Source organism: Marmota flaviventris, chromosome 1, assembly GCF_047511675.1.
Source record: "Marmota flaviventris isolate mMarFla1 chromosome 1, mMarFla1.hap1, whole genome shotgun sequence".
NCBI lineage: Eukaryota > Metazoa > Chordata > Mammalia > Rodentia > Sciuridae > Marmota > Marmota flaviventris.
This window is the reverse complement of record NC_092498.1, coordinates 164,631,541-164,643,874: the sequence shown is the minus strand read 5'-3', so window position 1 is coordinate 164,643,874 and position 12,334 is coordinate 164,631,541. Positions and strand designations below refer to the sequence as shown.

The 12,334-nt window shown below is 34.7% G+C and overlaps 1 protein-coding gene across 3 annotated transcripts in view; it reads left to right on the top strand.

Moving 5' to 3' along the window:
* Capn7 (calpain 7) overlaps positions 1 to 10,711 on the top strand; it is a 37,843-nt gene extending 27,132 nt beyond the window's left edge. Inside the window, exons 13-21 of one of the 3 annotated variants that reach the window (XM_027947845.3) lie at positions 1,359 to 1,503; positions 1,831 to 1,930; positions 2,214 to 2,349; positions 3,206 to 3,281; positions 6,961 to 7,106; positions 8,080 to 8,142; positions 8,501 to 8,631; positions 9,373 to 9,465; positions 9,550 to 10,711. In XM_027947845.3, coding sequence (XP_027803646.1) covers positions 1,359 to 1,503; positions 1,831 to 1,930; positions 2,214 to 2,349; positions 3,206 to 3,281; positions 6,961 to 7,106; positions 8,080 to 8,142; positions 8,501 to 8,631; positions 9,373 to 9,465; positions 9,550 to 9,694 — 1,035 coding nt within the window. In that variant the 3' untranslated portion in view covers positions 9,695 to 10,711. The remainder of the gene's footprint in view (positions 1 to 1,358; positions 1,504 to 1,830; positions 1,931 to 2,213; positions 2,350 to 3,205; positions 3,282 to 6,960; positions 7,107 to 8,079; positions 8,143 to 8,500; positions 8,632 to 9,372; positions 9,466 to 9,549) is intronic. The other 2 variants (XM_071618612.1, XM_034637148.2) reach the window with 2 other exon arrangements.
* Positions 10,712 to 12,334: the final 1,623 nt, after the last annotated feature.

Below are 12,334 nucleotides of genomic sequence, written 5' to 3'. Positions count from 1 at the left end.
AAATAAGTGTCTGTTGACCGATGTGTAGTGAGGCACAGGTGGTGGTGAAGAAATTGAGAAAATAATTGTATTATTGAAGCTTCTAGGGAATATAGCCTGAGAAAAATGAGTATCACTCATGTCTGGAAATCATATCTACTCCAAGCCACAATTTACCATCATTTAGAATAACAAAGAAATGTGAGTTTTTTCTTCTTCTTCTTTTTTTTTTTTTTTAATTTTAAATATCCCCCAACTAGTTTGATTTAGGACATTATCAGATAAAAGTGCATGGTATTCCTAGTGGACTGCTTGAAGTAAGACAAGTATACTTTTGGAATTATCAGCTCTGTTATTTTTTAGTGTTATCAATTCTGTAGATAAATCCAGTATTTATGGAACATTTATCATACCTGAAAACTGTGCCATAAACTCAGTGGAAACTTCTGATAAAGGATAATAGGGGCTGAGGGTGTAGCTCAGTGGTTAAGTGCCCCTGAGTTCAATCCCCAGTACCAAAAAAAATAGTGTCACCACTTCAGAATTTATGATCTCATTGATCATATGTCTATTTGTACAAGTAGAAAGCAATATAGGCACTATTTTAAATTAATATAATATAGATTATCAGCACTAGAAAGTTTAGAGGAACAATAATAAAAGGAAACTACTAAGTGCCAGATAGTTTGCATTATTATCACCTTTAATCCTCCCCAAAGTCTTGTAGGAACACATCGTAATCCTCATTTTACATATGAGTAAATACATGCTTGGAATGTAAGTGACCCACCCAGAGCCTATACACCTGTAGAACTGGCATTTGGTCCCATTTTATTCTACGTTTCTGCTGCTCAGTCTTCACTGAGAGAAGATGACATGGAAAAGGCCTTCAGCAAAGGAAAACAGCATGGACTAATGCCTTTGGAGGCAAATTTACAATTTTTTATGGGTTTAGAGGGAAAACTGGAAAACAAAAGGGGGCCAGAATAGAGAAGGCTTTGAAAAGGCAGGAAATGATGCTCTAAGGCATCACTTTCAGATGAAATGTCCTACAGTGATGGGAATTTTCTCTATTTATACTGTCTAGTGCCTGAGCTTCTATACACATAGTCATTGAACGTTTGAAATGTGGTTAATTTTTAAGGAACTGAATTTTAAATGTTACTTAATTTAAATAACACCATGTCTGGTTAGTGACTATAATATAGCTCTAGGAAGTTAATAATTTACAATTTTGATCAGATATGTGATATGGTGAAAGTGTTAATTTGAAGGGAAAAAATTAATACTCAAAATTCATCCTATTAAAAGAATGGTAAAACCAATAATATTCTAAACCTGTTTTGCAACTTAATGTTATCCCCTTTTTTAAAATACAGGGACTTCGATTTATTCAATTGAAAAATCCTTGGAGTCATTTACGTTGGAAAGGAAGATACAGTGAAAATGATATAAAAAACTGGACTCCAGAGTTGCAAAAGTATTTGAACTTTGATCCCCGAACAGCTCAGAAAATAGATAATGGTAAATATGTCTTACTTTTTATTTATATTTATTAAAAAATTATTTTTCAGTACTGTGGATCTAACCCAGGGCATCATGCATGCTAGGCAAGTACTCTACCACTGAGCTATACCCCCAGCCCTTTTTATTTTTTATTTTTTTGAGACAGGGTCTTACTAAGTTGCTCAGGTTGGCTTTGAATTTGTGGTTCTCCTGGGTAGCTGAGATTACAGGTGTGAACCACCCTGCTTGGCTGATATCATGTTTTAATAAGGTGAAATGTTCTTAACTGATTTAAGTCATATATCATTAAGATATTTTTAGATTAACAAAGACATTAATTTTCAGGAATATTTTGGATTTCCTGGGATGATCTCTGCCAGTATTATGATGTGATTTATTTGAGTTGGAATCCAGGGCTTTTTAAAGAATCAACATGTATTCACAGGTAACTTTTACATATTTTAAAGTATTCTACACCATTTAAATTTGAAATGTAATTGTTAATTCAGGAGGAATAGCATTCTCTTATTTTTGTCATGTCCACAGATGAGCACCTTATAATAGTTGTTTTATTTCTTGGTTATGCCAAAAAATTGTAAAGAAGAATAAAACCAAAGAATCTGATAGCTTAATTGTATTTTAAACACAGAACTTTTTAAAGAGTGTTATATTTTAGCTCTGTGATAAATTGAATCCCTATTTTCTTCTTTGTTTACTTTATCTTTTAGTACCTGGGATGCTAAGCAAGGACCTGTGAAAGACGCCTATAGCCTAGCTAACAACCCCCAATACAAACTGGAGGTGCAATGTCCACAAGGGGGTGCTGCAGTTTGGGTTTTGCTTAGCAGACACATAACAGACAAGGTACTGATATCCTTCAACTGACACCCCATACTGAAATTCTTCTAAATAGAATTGGACCATTAATACATAATTTGATTATCAGCCTGTTTAATTTATATTGGTGCCCTGAAATTGTGTCTTCTAAGATAAATGAATATTTTCCTTTGAGGGAAGTTACACATTATAATCATACACTTAAGATCTTGTTCAAAAATCATTTCTGAAGCTGGGTGTGGTGATGCATGCCTGTAATCCCAGTAGCTCAGGAGGCTGAGAAAGGAGGGTCACAAATTCAGAGCCAGCCTCAGCAACTTAGTGTGGCACTAAGCAACTTAATAAGACCTGTCTGTAAATAAAATGAAAGAAAAAAAAATCATCTCTGCAGAAAAAATATGAAAAGAAATCTATGTTCTTCAGTGAGGATTTGGGGTTGATCATACATACTTTAGATCTTATAAATGTTAACCTACAAATGTGTTAAAGGGGGCTTGGAAATGTTGAATCATTGGTTCTGATTCTAAAATGACTAACTATAATCAATATTTTAGAATTTTACCAAATACTTCATGTTGTATGGTGTTTTATTAAAATGACAGTTTAATTTAGAAACATCATGCTTTTTATGAACAGTTCAGAGAAATGCTTTTAAATGATACTTTTCCTTTATTATTTATTTAATTTTTAGTTGTAGATGAACATAATACCTTTATTTTATTTATTTTTATGTGGTGCTGAGGATTGAACTCAGTGCCTCGTGCATGCTAGGTGAGTGCTCTACCATTGAGCTACAACCCCAGCCTCTTTTTTCTTTTTTTTAAATGTTAAGAACATTTTTGAGCCCAGTTTCCTAACACACTGAATTTTTTTAAAATTTTAGGATGATTTTGCTAATAATCGAGAATTTATCACAATGGTTGTATACAAGACTGATGGGAAAAAAGTTTATTACCCAGGTATGTGTACTAGCTAAACATTTTATTTACATGATTAAGATGAAAAATGACAAGTTTATGTTGATGATATGTAGAAATTAGAGACCCCCCAAATTTGTGACTTTTGTATTTTTGCATATTGCTATCAGGCTTTTGTAGCTGATACTTAAAATCATGTCTTTAACCAAAAGTTCTGTGGTTTTCCATGAATTCTGGTATATAAGCCTGAGCTCTTCAGCATGGTTTATAGGGCTTTTTATATCCTGGCCTTAATGTGTCTGTCATATATATTTCCTGCCCAGCCTTTCAATGTCCTCACTTGAAGGTACTTGCTACTCCTGAATACACCATGCCCTCGCTTCCCCATTCTACCAGTGTCTTCTCTAAGTATCACTCCTTTCTGCTCTCTGCCCACATGCTCCTTTAACAGCTCTTCTGCTTGGTGAATATAGTTAAGATCCCACCTCAGTGTCATTTTGTTGATAACTTTTCCCACTTGCCAGGCAAAAGGCATTTTCCTACAAAGGGCTTCTGAGGCATTGCACATATTGGATAAAACCACTTTTAATAATTACTTATTAAGTGATAAAAAGGAACCGTTATAAGGCCGTAAGCAGCACTGGTGAAACTTGAATTTATATTGTAGTAGGGGAAATAGGTAATAAGAAAAAGAACCAGGTACTTGTGGTTAAAGAACTAAATGTGTTAGTAACTGATTGGTTCCTTTAGTCGGGTGGTCATGCAGGGCCTCTTTGAAAAGGGATAAGAGGAATTCTGAACAACAGAAAGGAATCGGTCATGCAGAGGCTTGGAAAAGCATTACAAGCAGAGGGAACAGTAAGTGCAAAAGGACTTATTGGCATGATTTAGGAGCAGGGCAAAAGTACGGGTAGGTGTATCAGGTCAGAAGGGTATGCACAGTTCAAATCATACGAGGTTCTGTAATGCCACAGAAAAGCGATTGGAGGGTCTTAAACAGGAAAATGACATGATCTGATTTTTTAAAAGAACATTCTTATCCTTTATATTGGAAAAAAGCAAAGAATGGCAGCAGAGAAATCAATTAGGCAGTTTTATTTATGTGAGAAATGATGGTGGTTTGAGCTTGGGGTGGGGGTGGTAAGTGTAGCGATGAAGAGTGGACAGATTTGAATTTCAGTAGCATTGTCAGGACCTGAGTTGATTTGTGGAGCAAAGAGGAATCAAGGATGACTGCACTTTTTTGTTAAATTTGAGATATGTATTAGATATCCAAGCAAAGATGCCCAGGGGAGCAGTTGGATTTTTGAGGTATAAGGTTGGGATGAGAGGTACAGATTGAGGAGTCAGGGGCATATAAATGACCTTTGAAGACAGGACTACATAATAAACCATTTTCGGAGACAACTGTAAATAGAGTTGAACATCCAGGACCTGACCCTTGGATTCTCATACATCTTGAGGTTGAGCAAAGTAACAGTTGTCTATAAAAGAATTTGAACAGAGTGCCTGATGAAACAGAGAGGTTTGGTATAACCCAAGCAAAAAATATATATATATTTCAAAAGGAAGAGTGGACAGCTGCATCTTTTCCTGTTTGAGAGGTCAAATAACATTAGGTTGGAGAAGAGATTTGGCATCCTGGCAGTCATTGTTGACCTTGACAAGAACAGGTGCTGTTGAGTGGATTGGTTTAAGAAGAGAATGTGATCTAAGGAAGCAATTGTTGACAGTTCTTTAAGGTGAACTATGCAAAGGTATGGGTAGTGATGGGGGAAATGGGACCAAACATAAAGTAGTGTTTTGTTTAATTATGGGAAAATATGGTAATTTTCTCCATTACACTGTGTTGAAGGAAGGCAGTCTTCTTAGTCAATATTCCCTAGGTTCTGGAGTGGTTATGGCACATAGTAGGCCCAGTGAAAAATACCAAGTTAAACTAGCTATTTTTCATATGTTGGTCATTATAAAAGAAATATCATGCATATGTTTCTAGTATAAAAATGTTATATGGCTTTTCAGTTTCCAATATGCTTGTTATTTTTATTTTAAAAGTAAAGATTATTCGATATTTTTAAAACAGTGTACACTCTTTTAATTATAGTGATTTTAGTCTTTCAGAGTACTTTCAGATTTACAGTTTTATTTTCATCACAACACCTTAAGGTATATAAGAGAAGCCTTGTTCCCCACTGACAGAAGCGTGAACTGAGACATAGGTTAAAAACCTTACTCAAGATCACAGATGTGCCATTCTTTCTCTTCTCACTAGATTACACCACCTTTAAGCATTGGAGACTTGAGATACTAAAATGTTTAGTTTTTTGAATACAGCATACTATAAATATTCACTGTTCCTAGATAAACTAAGTGATATACAGCATTGATATTAAGTGATATATAATAATTGATATGCCTAAGATAATTCCTAAAATGATTTATCAGGCTCGATTAATGATACTAGCAAAGAATGTACCATTTGGCATTGTTTGTAATAACATTGAAAACAAATCTGAATATCCAGATTTTCTTAATATGGTACCAGTTAATGTTTCATATTCATATGATGGAATACTATATGGGCAGTTAGAAGTAATAAATGCTGTATAGAACAATACCGATCATAAAACACATTTTAAAAATGTAAGATAAAACAAAACATATATAGGTCTAATATCATTTAATCGAGAATTCTAGGGACCAGAAGTGTTGATTTTTTAATATCCCTAATCAGAAAATCTGAAATCCTCTGAAGTCCATAGCATTTGGGGATTAGGGATGTTCAAGATGTACTTACACAGAAAACAATTGTTCATTCATTTTAGGATAGTATATGTATTAAAATCTGAAAAGTGACCACCAAATCCATCAGCAGAAGGAGTTTGTTTAACAGTGGTGGTTAAAAGTAATTTTGTTTAATAAAGCAGCCAATATGACTTCCCAAAATTTTAACTTAATTCTCAGTCATGGGGAATGATAGATATTTTTTATGTACTTTTTTTGTATCTTTAAATTTTTTTCACCCCAAAATTAAAAAAAAGAAACTAATGCTGACTTTAAAATCCTCTACTGGACCATGGGTTGTGGTGGTGCATGCCTAGTAATCCCAGTGACTCAGACTCAGGCAGGAGTATCACAAGTACAAGACCAGCCTAACAACTTAGTGAGGCCCTAGGCACTTTGCAAGACCCTGTCTCAAAAACAAATTTTTTTTTTTCACATTTTTTTTTTAGTTGTAGATGGACACAATACTTTTACTTAATTTATTTATATATGGTGCTGAGGATCAAACCCAATGCCTCAACCATGCTGGGCAAGCACCCTACCACTGAGTCACAACCCCAGTCCCTCAAATACAAATTTTAAAAAAGGGTTGGGATGTAGCTTAGTAGTAAAGTGTCCCTGGGCTCATTCTCTAGTACCAAAAAATAAAATTCTCTACTGGAGAAAAATGAACTGAGCATGTAGTAGGGATTATTGAAATTCAAGACAAACCAAATAGCAAGGATTATTATGCCTCATAGAACATACTCTGAAAGATTGCTTTTGCATGTTAGAAACTAAAGTTTTAAATTGAAATCATACTTCACTAATATCAATAAAAACTGAATTCAGGGGATGTCTGTCCATGTACTTACTTTTCCTACTACCAGCCATACAGTTGCAAAAAGTAAAGAAAGAAAAAAGTGTCCTGTTCTGTAAACCTCCTGTCTGTTTGCAGCTGACCCACCTCCATACATTGATGGAATTCGAATTAACAGTCCTCATTATTTGACTAAGATAAAGCTGACCACGCCTGGCACTCATACCTTTACATTAGTGGTTTCTCAATATGAAAAGCAGAATACTATCCATTACACAGTGCGGGTAAGTAAAACCAACATGCAATGACAAAACCCAATAAAAGTTACATAATGTGTTCTGCTTTGTAAATGGGATTATTTGAAGAAAATTTTTTTCTGAAAATTCATTTTTTTCTATTTTTGTGTTTATCAATTGATTTATTATGATGCATCCTGTATAAAACAGTTTTTGAGAAGCAATGTTTTATACTTGGAAGATTTTCACAGTTAATAGTTTAGTCCTGAGATAATAGGTGTATTGAACTAATAAATTCAGTTTTAAAGCATGAAATAAAAACTTCTAGTTTACATAATACTTTTAAAAAGACAACTTTGAACCTTTATAATGACCTTTAGATTTGTTTGCCATTTGTAAGTAAAAGAATTGAATTTGAATAGATTTTTTAGTAATGAGAAGGACACTGGGAAGGCTACCACTCCTTCATTCTTCAGATGCAAAAGCCAAGGCCTAGAAAGATTTTGTCCCTGCATCACTCAGTGGCAGAGAAAGCTAAGATCCCTAGCTTCCCAGTTCATTAAACCTCACATGAACCCAGACTGCCTATAGATTAATGATTTGTTAATGGCAACAAACTTTCTAGCCTTAGAATATTCTATATATAATATATACATGCATATATATACACATATTTTAAGTACAACAAAGCTTATTAGGAAAAGAATGCACTCTCAATAGTGAGGGGGAAAGGGTGACCAATTACTCTTCTGTTTTCCATTTTTGTTGCATTACCTAATATGTGTATTTTTAAAACAGCATCTGCACTAAATGTACATTTTTTTTTTAGTTGTAGATGGACACAGTGCCTTTATTTTCATGTGATGCTGAGGATCAAACCCAGTGCCTCATGTGTGTAGGGAAGCACTTTACTACTGAGTGACAAACTCGGCCCCTAATATATTCTTTTATCCCCTTGATCTTTTCATAAGTATGAGGTTTCTCAATATAATTTTTTTAACACTATATTTTTCTAATCTAGGTATATTCAGCTTGCAGCTTTACTTTTTCAAAGATTCCCTCACCATACACTTTATCAAAACGGGTAAGAAAATTCTTTCTGAATTCCCTTTCCCATTTTATTCTTCACAATTTATTATGAAATAAATATTTGGTAGGAATATAAGGGAAACACTGTAGCATCCAGAACACAAGATCTTCACTGATCAGCATTAGGTGTCTCTGTGGATAGAAACCAAGTGGTTCAAAGAAAAAAGATTAACATAAACCCTGGTTGTTAGAAAAGTTCATGTGGATGAACATTTAAAGCAGAATTTGAGAATAACTTTGCAGATGGGGTGGAGGCACAAAGTGGAATTTTTTAAGGTAGAAAGTTTTGTCTTTAAAATAGAATGGTTGAAGTTCTGTTAATGCAGAAACTTTTTTTTTTTTATTATTATTAGATTAATGGAAAGTGGAGTGGTCAGAGTGCTGGAGGTTGTGGAAATTTTCCAGAGACTCACAAAAATAATCCCATCTACCAATTCCACATAGAAAAGACTGGGCCAGTACTGATTGAACTAAGAGGACCGAGGTTTGTGATGAGTGGCTTTTGCAAATTGATATTAAAAATGAACTGAAACAAAGTTTAGAAACAACCTTTGCATATGTGGACATTTGATTCATGATAGTGATGACATTTAGAGGAATGGGGAAAGGACTGTCTTCAACATATGGTATGGAATAGCTGAGTATCCATATATTAACCGGTGATTAGATCCCCATCTTATATCAAATCTAAGTCTAATCTGGCTGGAATTTTTAAACGTGAAAGGCAAAACAGTACAAGCTTCTAGAAAACAAATTTATTGACCTGAAATACAATAATTCTCTACAATTTTGTCACCTCATCTAAATTATTCCTTTAGTTACTAATTTGGAATGTTATGTCTATCATCTGCTAATTATTTTTATAAACCTAGATTTTATTCCATTACTTTCTTTCCTGCACCATAGGCTTTTCTGCCTATTAGAGTAGCTGTCATTCAAATTTAAAAGATGAAATACTGTGTTCTTTTAAATTATTCCCTGGGGAACCTTTTTTTTTTTAAAAAAAAAAAAAAGTAATCTTATTTATAGCTTCAAATAAAAAATATAAAATGGTACTTTATATAACTGAATAAAAATAGCATACATGGTTTCAGAATACTATTTACTCCTATTGAAGCTTGAGAAAGCATATATTTTATCTGATAGTAAATCTGCACTTTACATATGATTAAATCATGTATTTACAGCAATTTGCTAATACAATAATGTTCATTTTTAACACTAGGCAATACAGTGTTGGATTTGAGGTTGTAACAGTTTCTATGGCAGGTGATCCTGGTTCCCATGGCTTTTCGAGAAAATCTAGTGGTGATTATAGGTAATGTTGGCATTTTGATTGTATTCAATTTAGTTTTTTTGTGGCATTTTCTTCTATAAACCCTATTCTATCCCCCGAATATAGGTGTGGATTTTGCTACCTGGAAATAGAAAATATACCTGCTGGGATCTTCAACATCATTCCCAGTACTTTTTTGCCTAAACAAGAAGGACCTTTTTTCTTGGACTTCAACAGTGTCATCCCCATCAAGACAACACAACTTCAGTGATGGAGAATTCTCAGCAGTTATTGGATTTTAGACTTACCAACATGAGCTTTTCAAACGTCTTCAGGATGATAAACAGAATGGAATTAAATGTAACGTGTTACAGTAGAATCTGGTGCTTGTCATGGTGTTTGGTAAGAATTGTATATAGCTGGGATTACCTTAATCACCTAGAAGTACTGTTTACAAGGTTTTGTATATAGAGAGGTGGCTTGCATTTAGGGACTACTTTGTATAAAAATGTGCATCTGATTAAAGATTAGACTCAGTCATCACTGTGAGATGCCTTTGCTAAGAGAACAAGGGAACCAGATGAGGAAAGCGAGGGACAGATTCATTGAGTGGAAATGGCAGGCAGGCTGTTTTTTAATATTTTGAAATATTTACATGTTTCCCTTTTTTACAGAGCATGTTGTAAGTTAAATCTGGTCGTGTTGACTCCGCTGTACATCTCAGGCCACTGATTACCAAGTGAATCATGTCACTATAACCAATTTTAATTTTGCATTTATGATTTTAAATGTTTATGGTTGCCCGAATGTTATAAAATAAAGCTTTAAGAAGTACTAATTAGCTTAGCGTGAAGATGCTTAGGCTGAAGAATGAAGGCTGTTGTTAGATACCCATCTGCCATTGAAGTAGAGAACTGAGGTATATTCACTGTTAGATGTACTTTCATCAACCTGATAAAACTAAGATTGAAGACATTACAATTTAGTTTGTAGAGTCTTTTAAAATTGCTCTATAGTTCAGTATTCTTGTGATAACAGCACTTTGAAGAAAGTGAGAATTTAGTATGTGGTAATTGGGTTACATAGTATAGAAAAGTGAATTACCAAGAACTAGTGTTGTATGAATTTCCAGGTGTTTACATAAAAATCCATCAGAATACTTGAGATTTTAAAGGTCTGAAAATTAGGATGGGATTTTTCATTGTCTCTACTTTATAATTATCAAAACTTATTTTGTATTTCTATTGCCTTTAATTGAAATAAAATGTTTATACATATGGAAACTGTATAGTTTAGAGAGCTTGACTATTCATTTAGTAAAAAAGGTTATTTGCATGAAAATGATTTCAAAATTTTCAGTGGCAGATAATTACGTTGTGCTTTTTAGCACCCCCCCCCCCCAAAAAAAAGTACTGGATCACACTCAGGACCTTACTTGTGCTGGGCACATGCTCTGCCACTGAGCTACATTCTCAGCCCTTTAGACTATACAACTTGTCTCCCAGAAACATTGTAGGAACTTTTAAGTTATCCCAGTTTTGAGACAGGGTCTGGCAACATTGCCCTGGCTGGCCTAGAACCTACAGTCCTTCTGCCACATGCAAGCTAGATTAGACACTGATTTGACCCTCATGTGTGAAAGATCTGACCCTCATGTGTGAAAGATCTGACCCTCATGTGTGAAAGATCCTGTGCAGCATGCATATATAAGACCTAATCCCTACCTTCAAATCTGTAGAGATCTACAGTGTGAACAGTTTAATATATTACAATGTTGAATTCCATAACAGAGCTCTAAATAGAGCTCTGTGGTACAAAGGAAAAAGTAATTCTGCCAGGATCATTGTACAATCTTGAGTTATTTTAACTTGAACCATGAAGGTAAAGCCTCAAGAGGCAGATTAACTGCTGGCTACATTTTTATAATCTTCCCAGTAGCTGAAGTATAGGCACTATTATTTCCTTCTACAAATGAGGAAATTAAAAAAAAAATCTTTAAGCTCTTAGGCTTAACTATATATACTTAATTGCCGATGGACATTTATTTTGTATATTTATATTTGGTGCTGAGAATCGAACCAGTGCCTCACACATGCTAGGCAAGCCCTCTACTACTGAGCCACCACCCCGAGCTTAAAGATCTTGCCCCAGGTTCACAAGCTGTCTATCCAGAGTCCCAGCTCAGCACCTCTGCCCCTTTTCATCTGGGCAGCAGGCTGTAATTAAAGCAGATGGACACAGACCTAGTTGTAGGAAGGCAACTGCCTTGAATGAGTTGGAGATAGAATTGAAGGGCCTGGGTATGATCCCTAAATCACAACAGTGGGACAGATTTGAAACAGGAAGAACTAGTCAGGAATTGCTAAAGGGAGGTGGAAGATGACTCAGGTTTCTAATTTCAGTATGTGTACAGATGCTTGGAATCAAAGATACTTTTTAAAGTAAATTTGTCCAGAAAAATTCAGATCTGGAATTGGCGTGTGCTCCACTTAAAAAATCAGAAGTTAAATGTGAATTCAATATGGCTAAGAACCAATTTAGGGGAACTGTGTTTTTAGAAGTGATAAATGCAAAGACTCAACAAAGCGACAAGGATCGTGGGGAAAGTGAAGTCGTACAGGGAATTCTAACTAAAGGTCAATATTGCAAAGAGAAAGTTAAAAGGCAGGAGCTACATGAAGTGGGGTCAGGTTACTTTAACCTGGAAATGTGAAAACAACATGAGGGTGATAACGTGAAAGGTCAAAGGGTGGTCTGCAGGAACAGACAGGAAACCAGATTATTAAGTCCCGCCACCCCAGTAAGGGATACAGCACTGTACCTTGGTTTTCTAGGCTTTGTCTTAAAGACAAGGGAAAGAATAGAAGATTCCATCCAATTTTCATTCTCTGCAAGAAGTACTTAGAGAAAT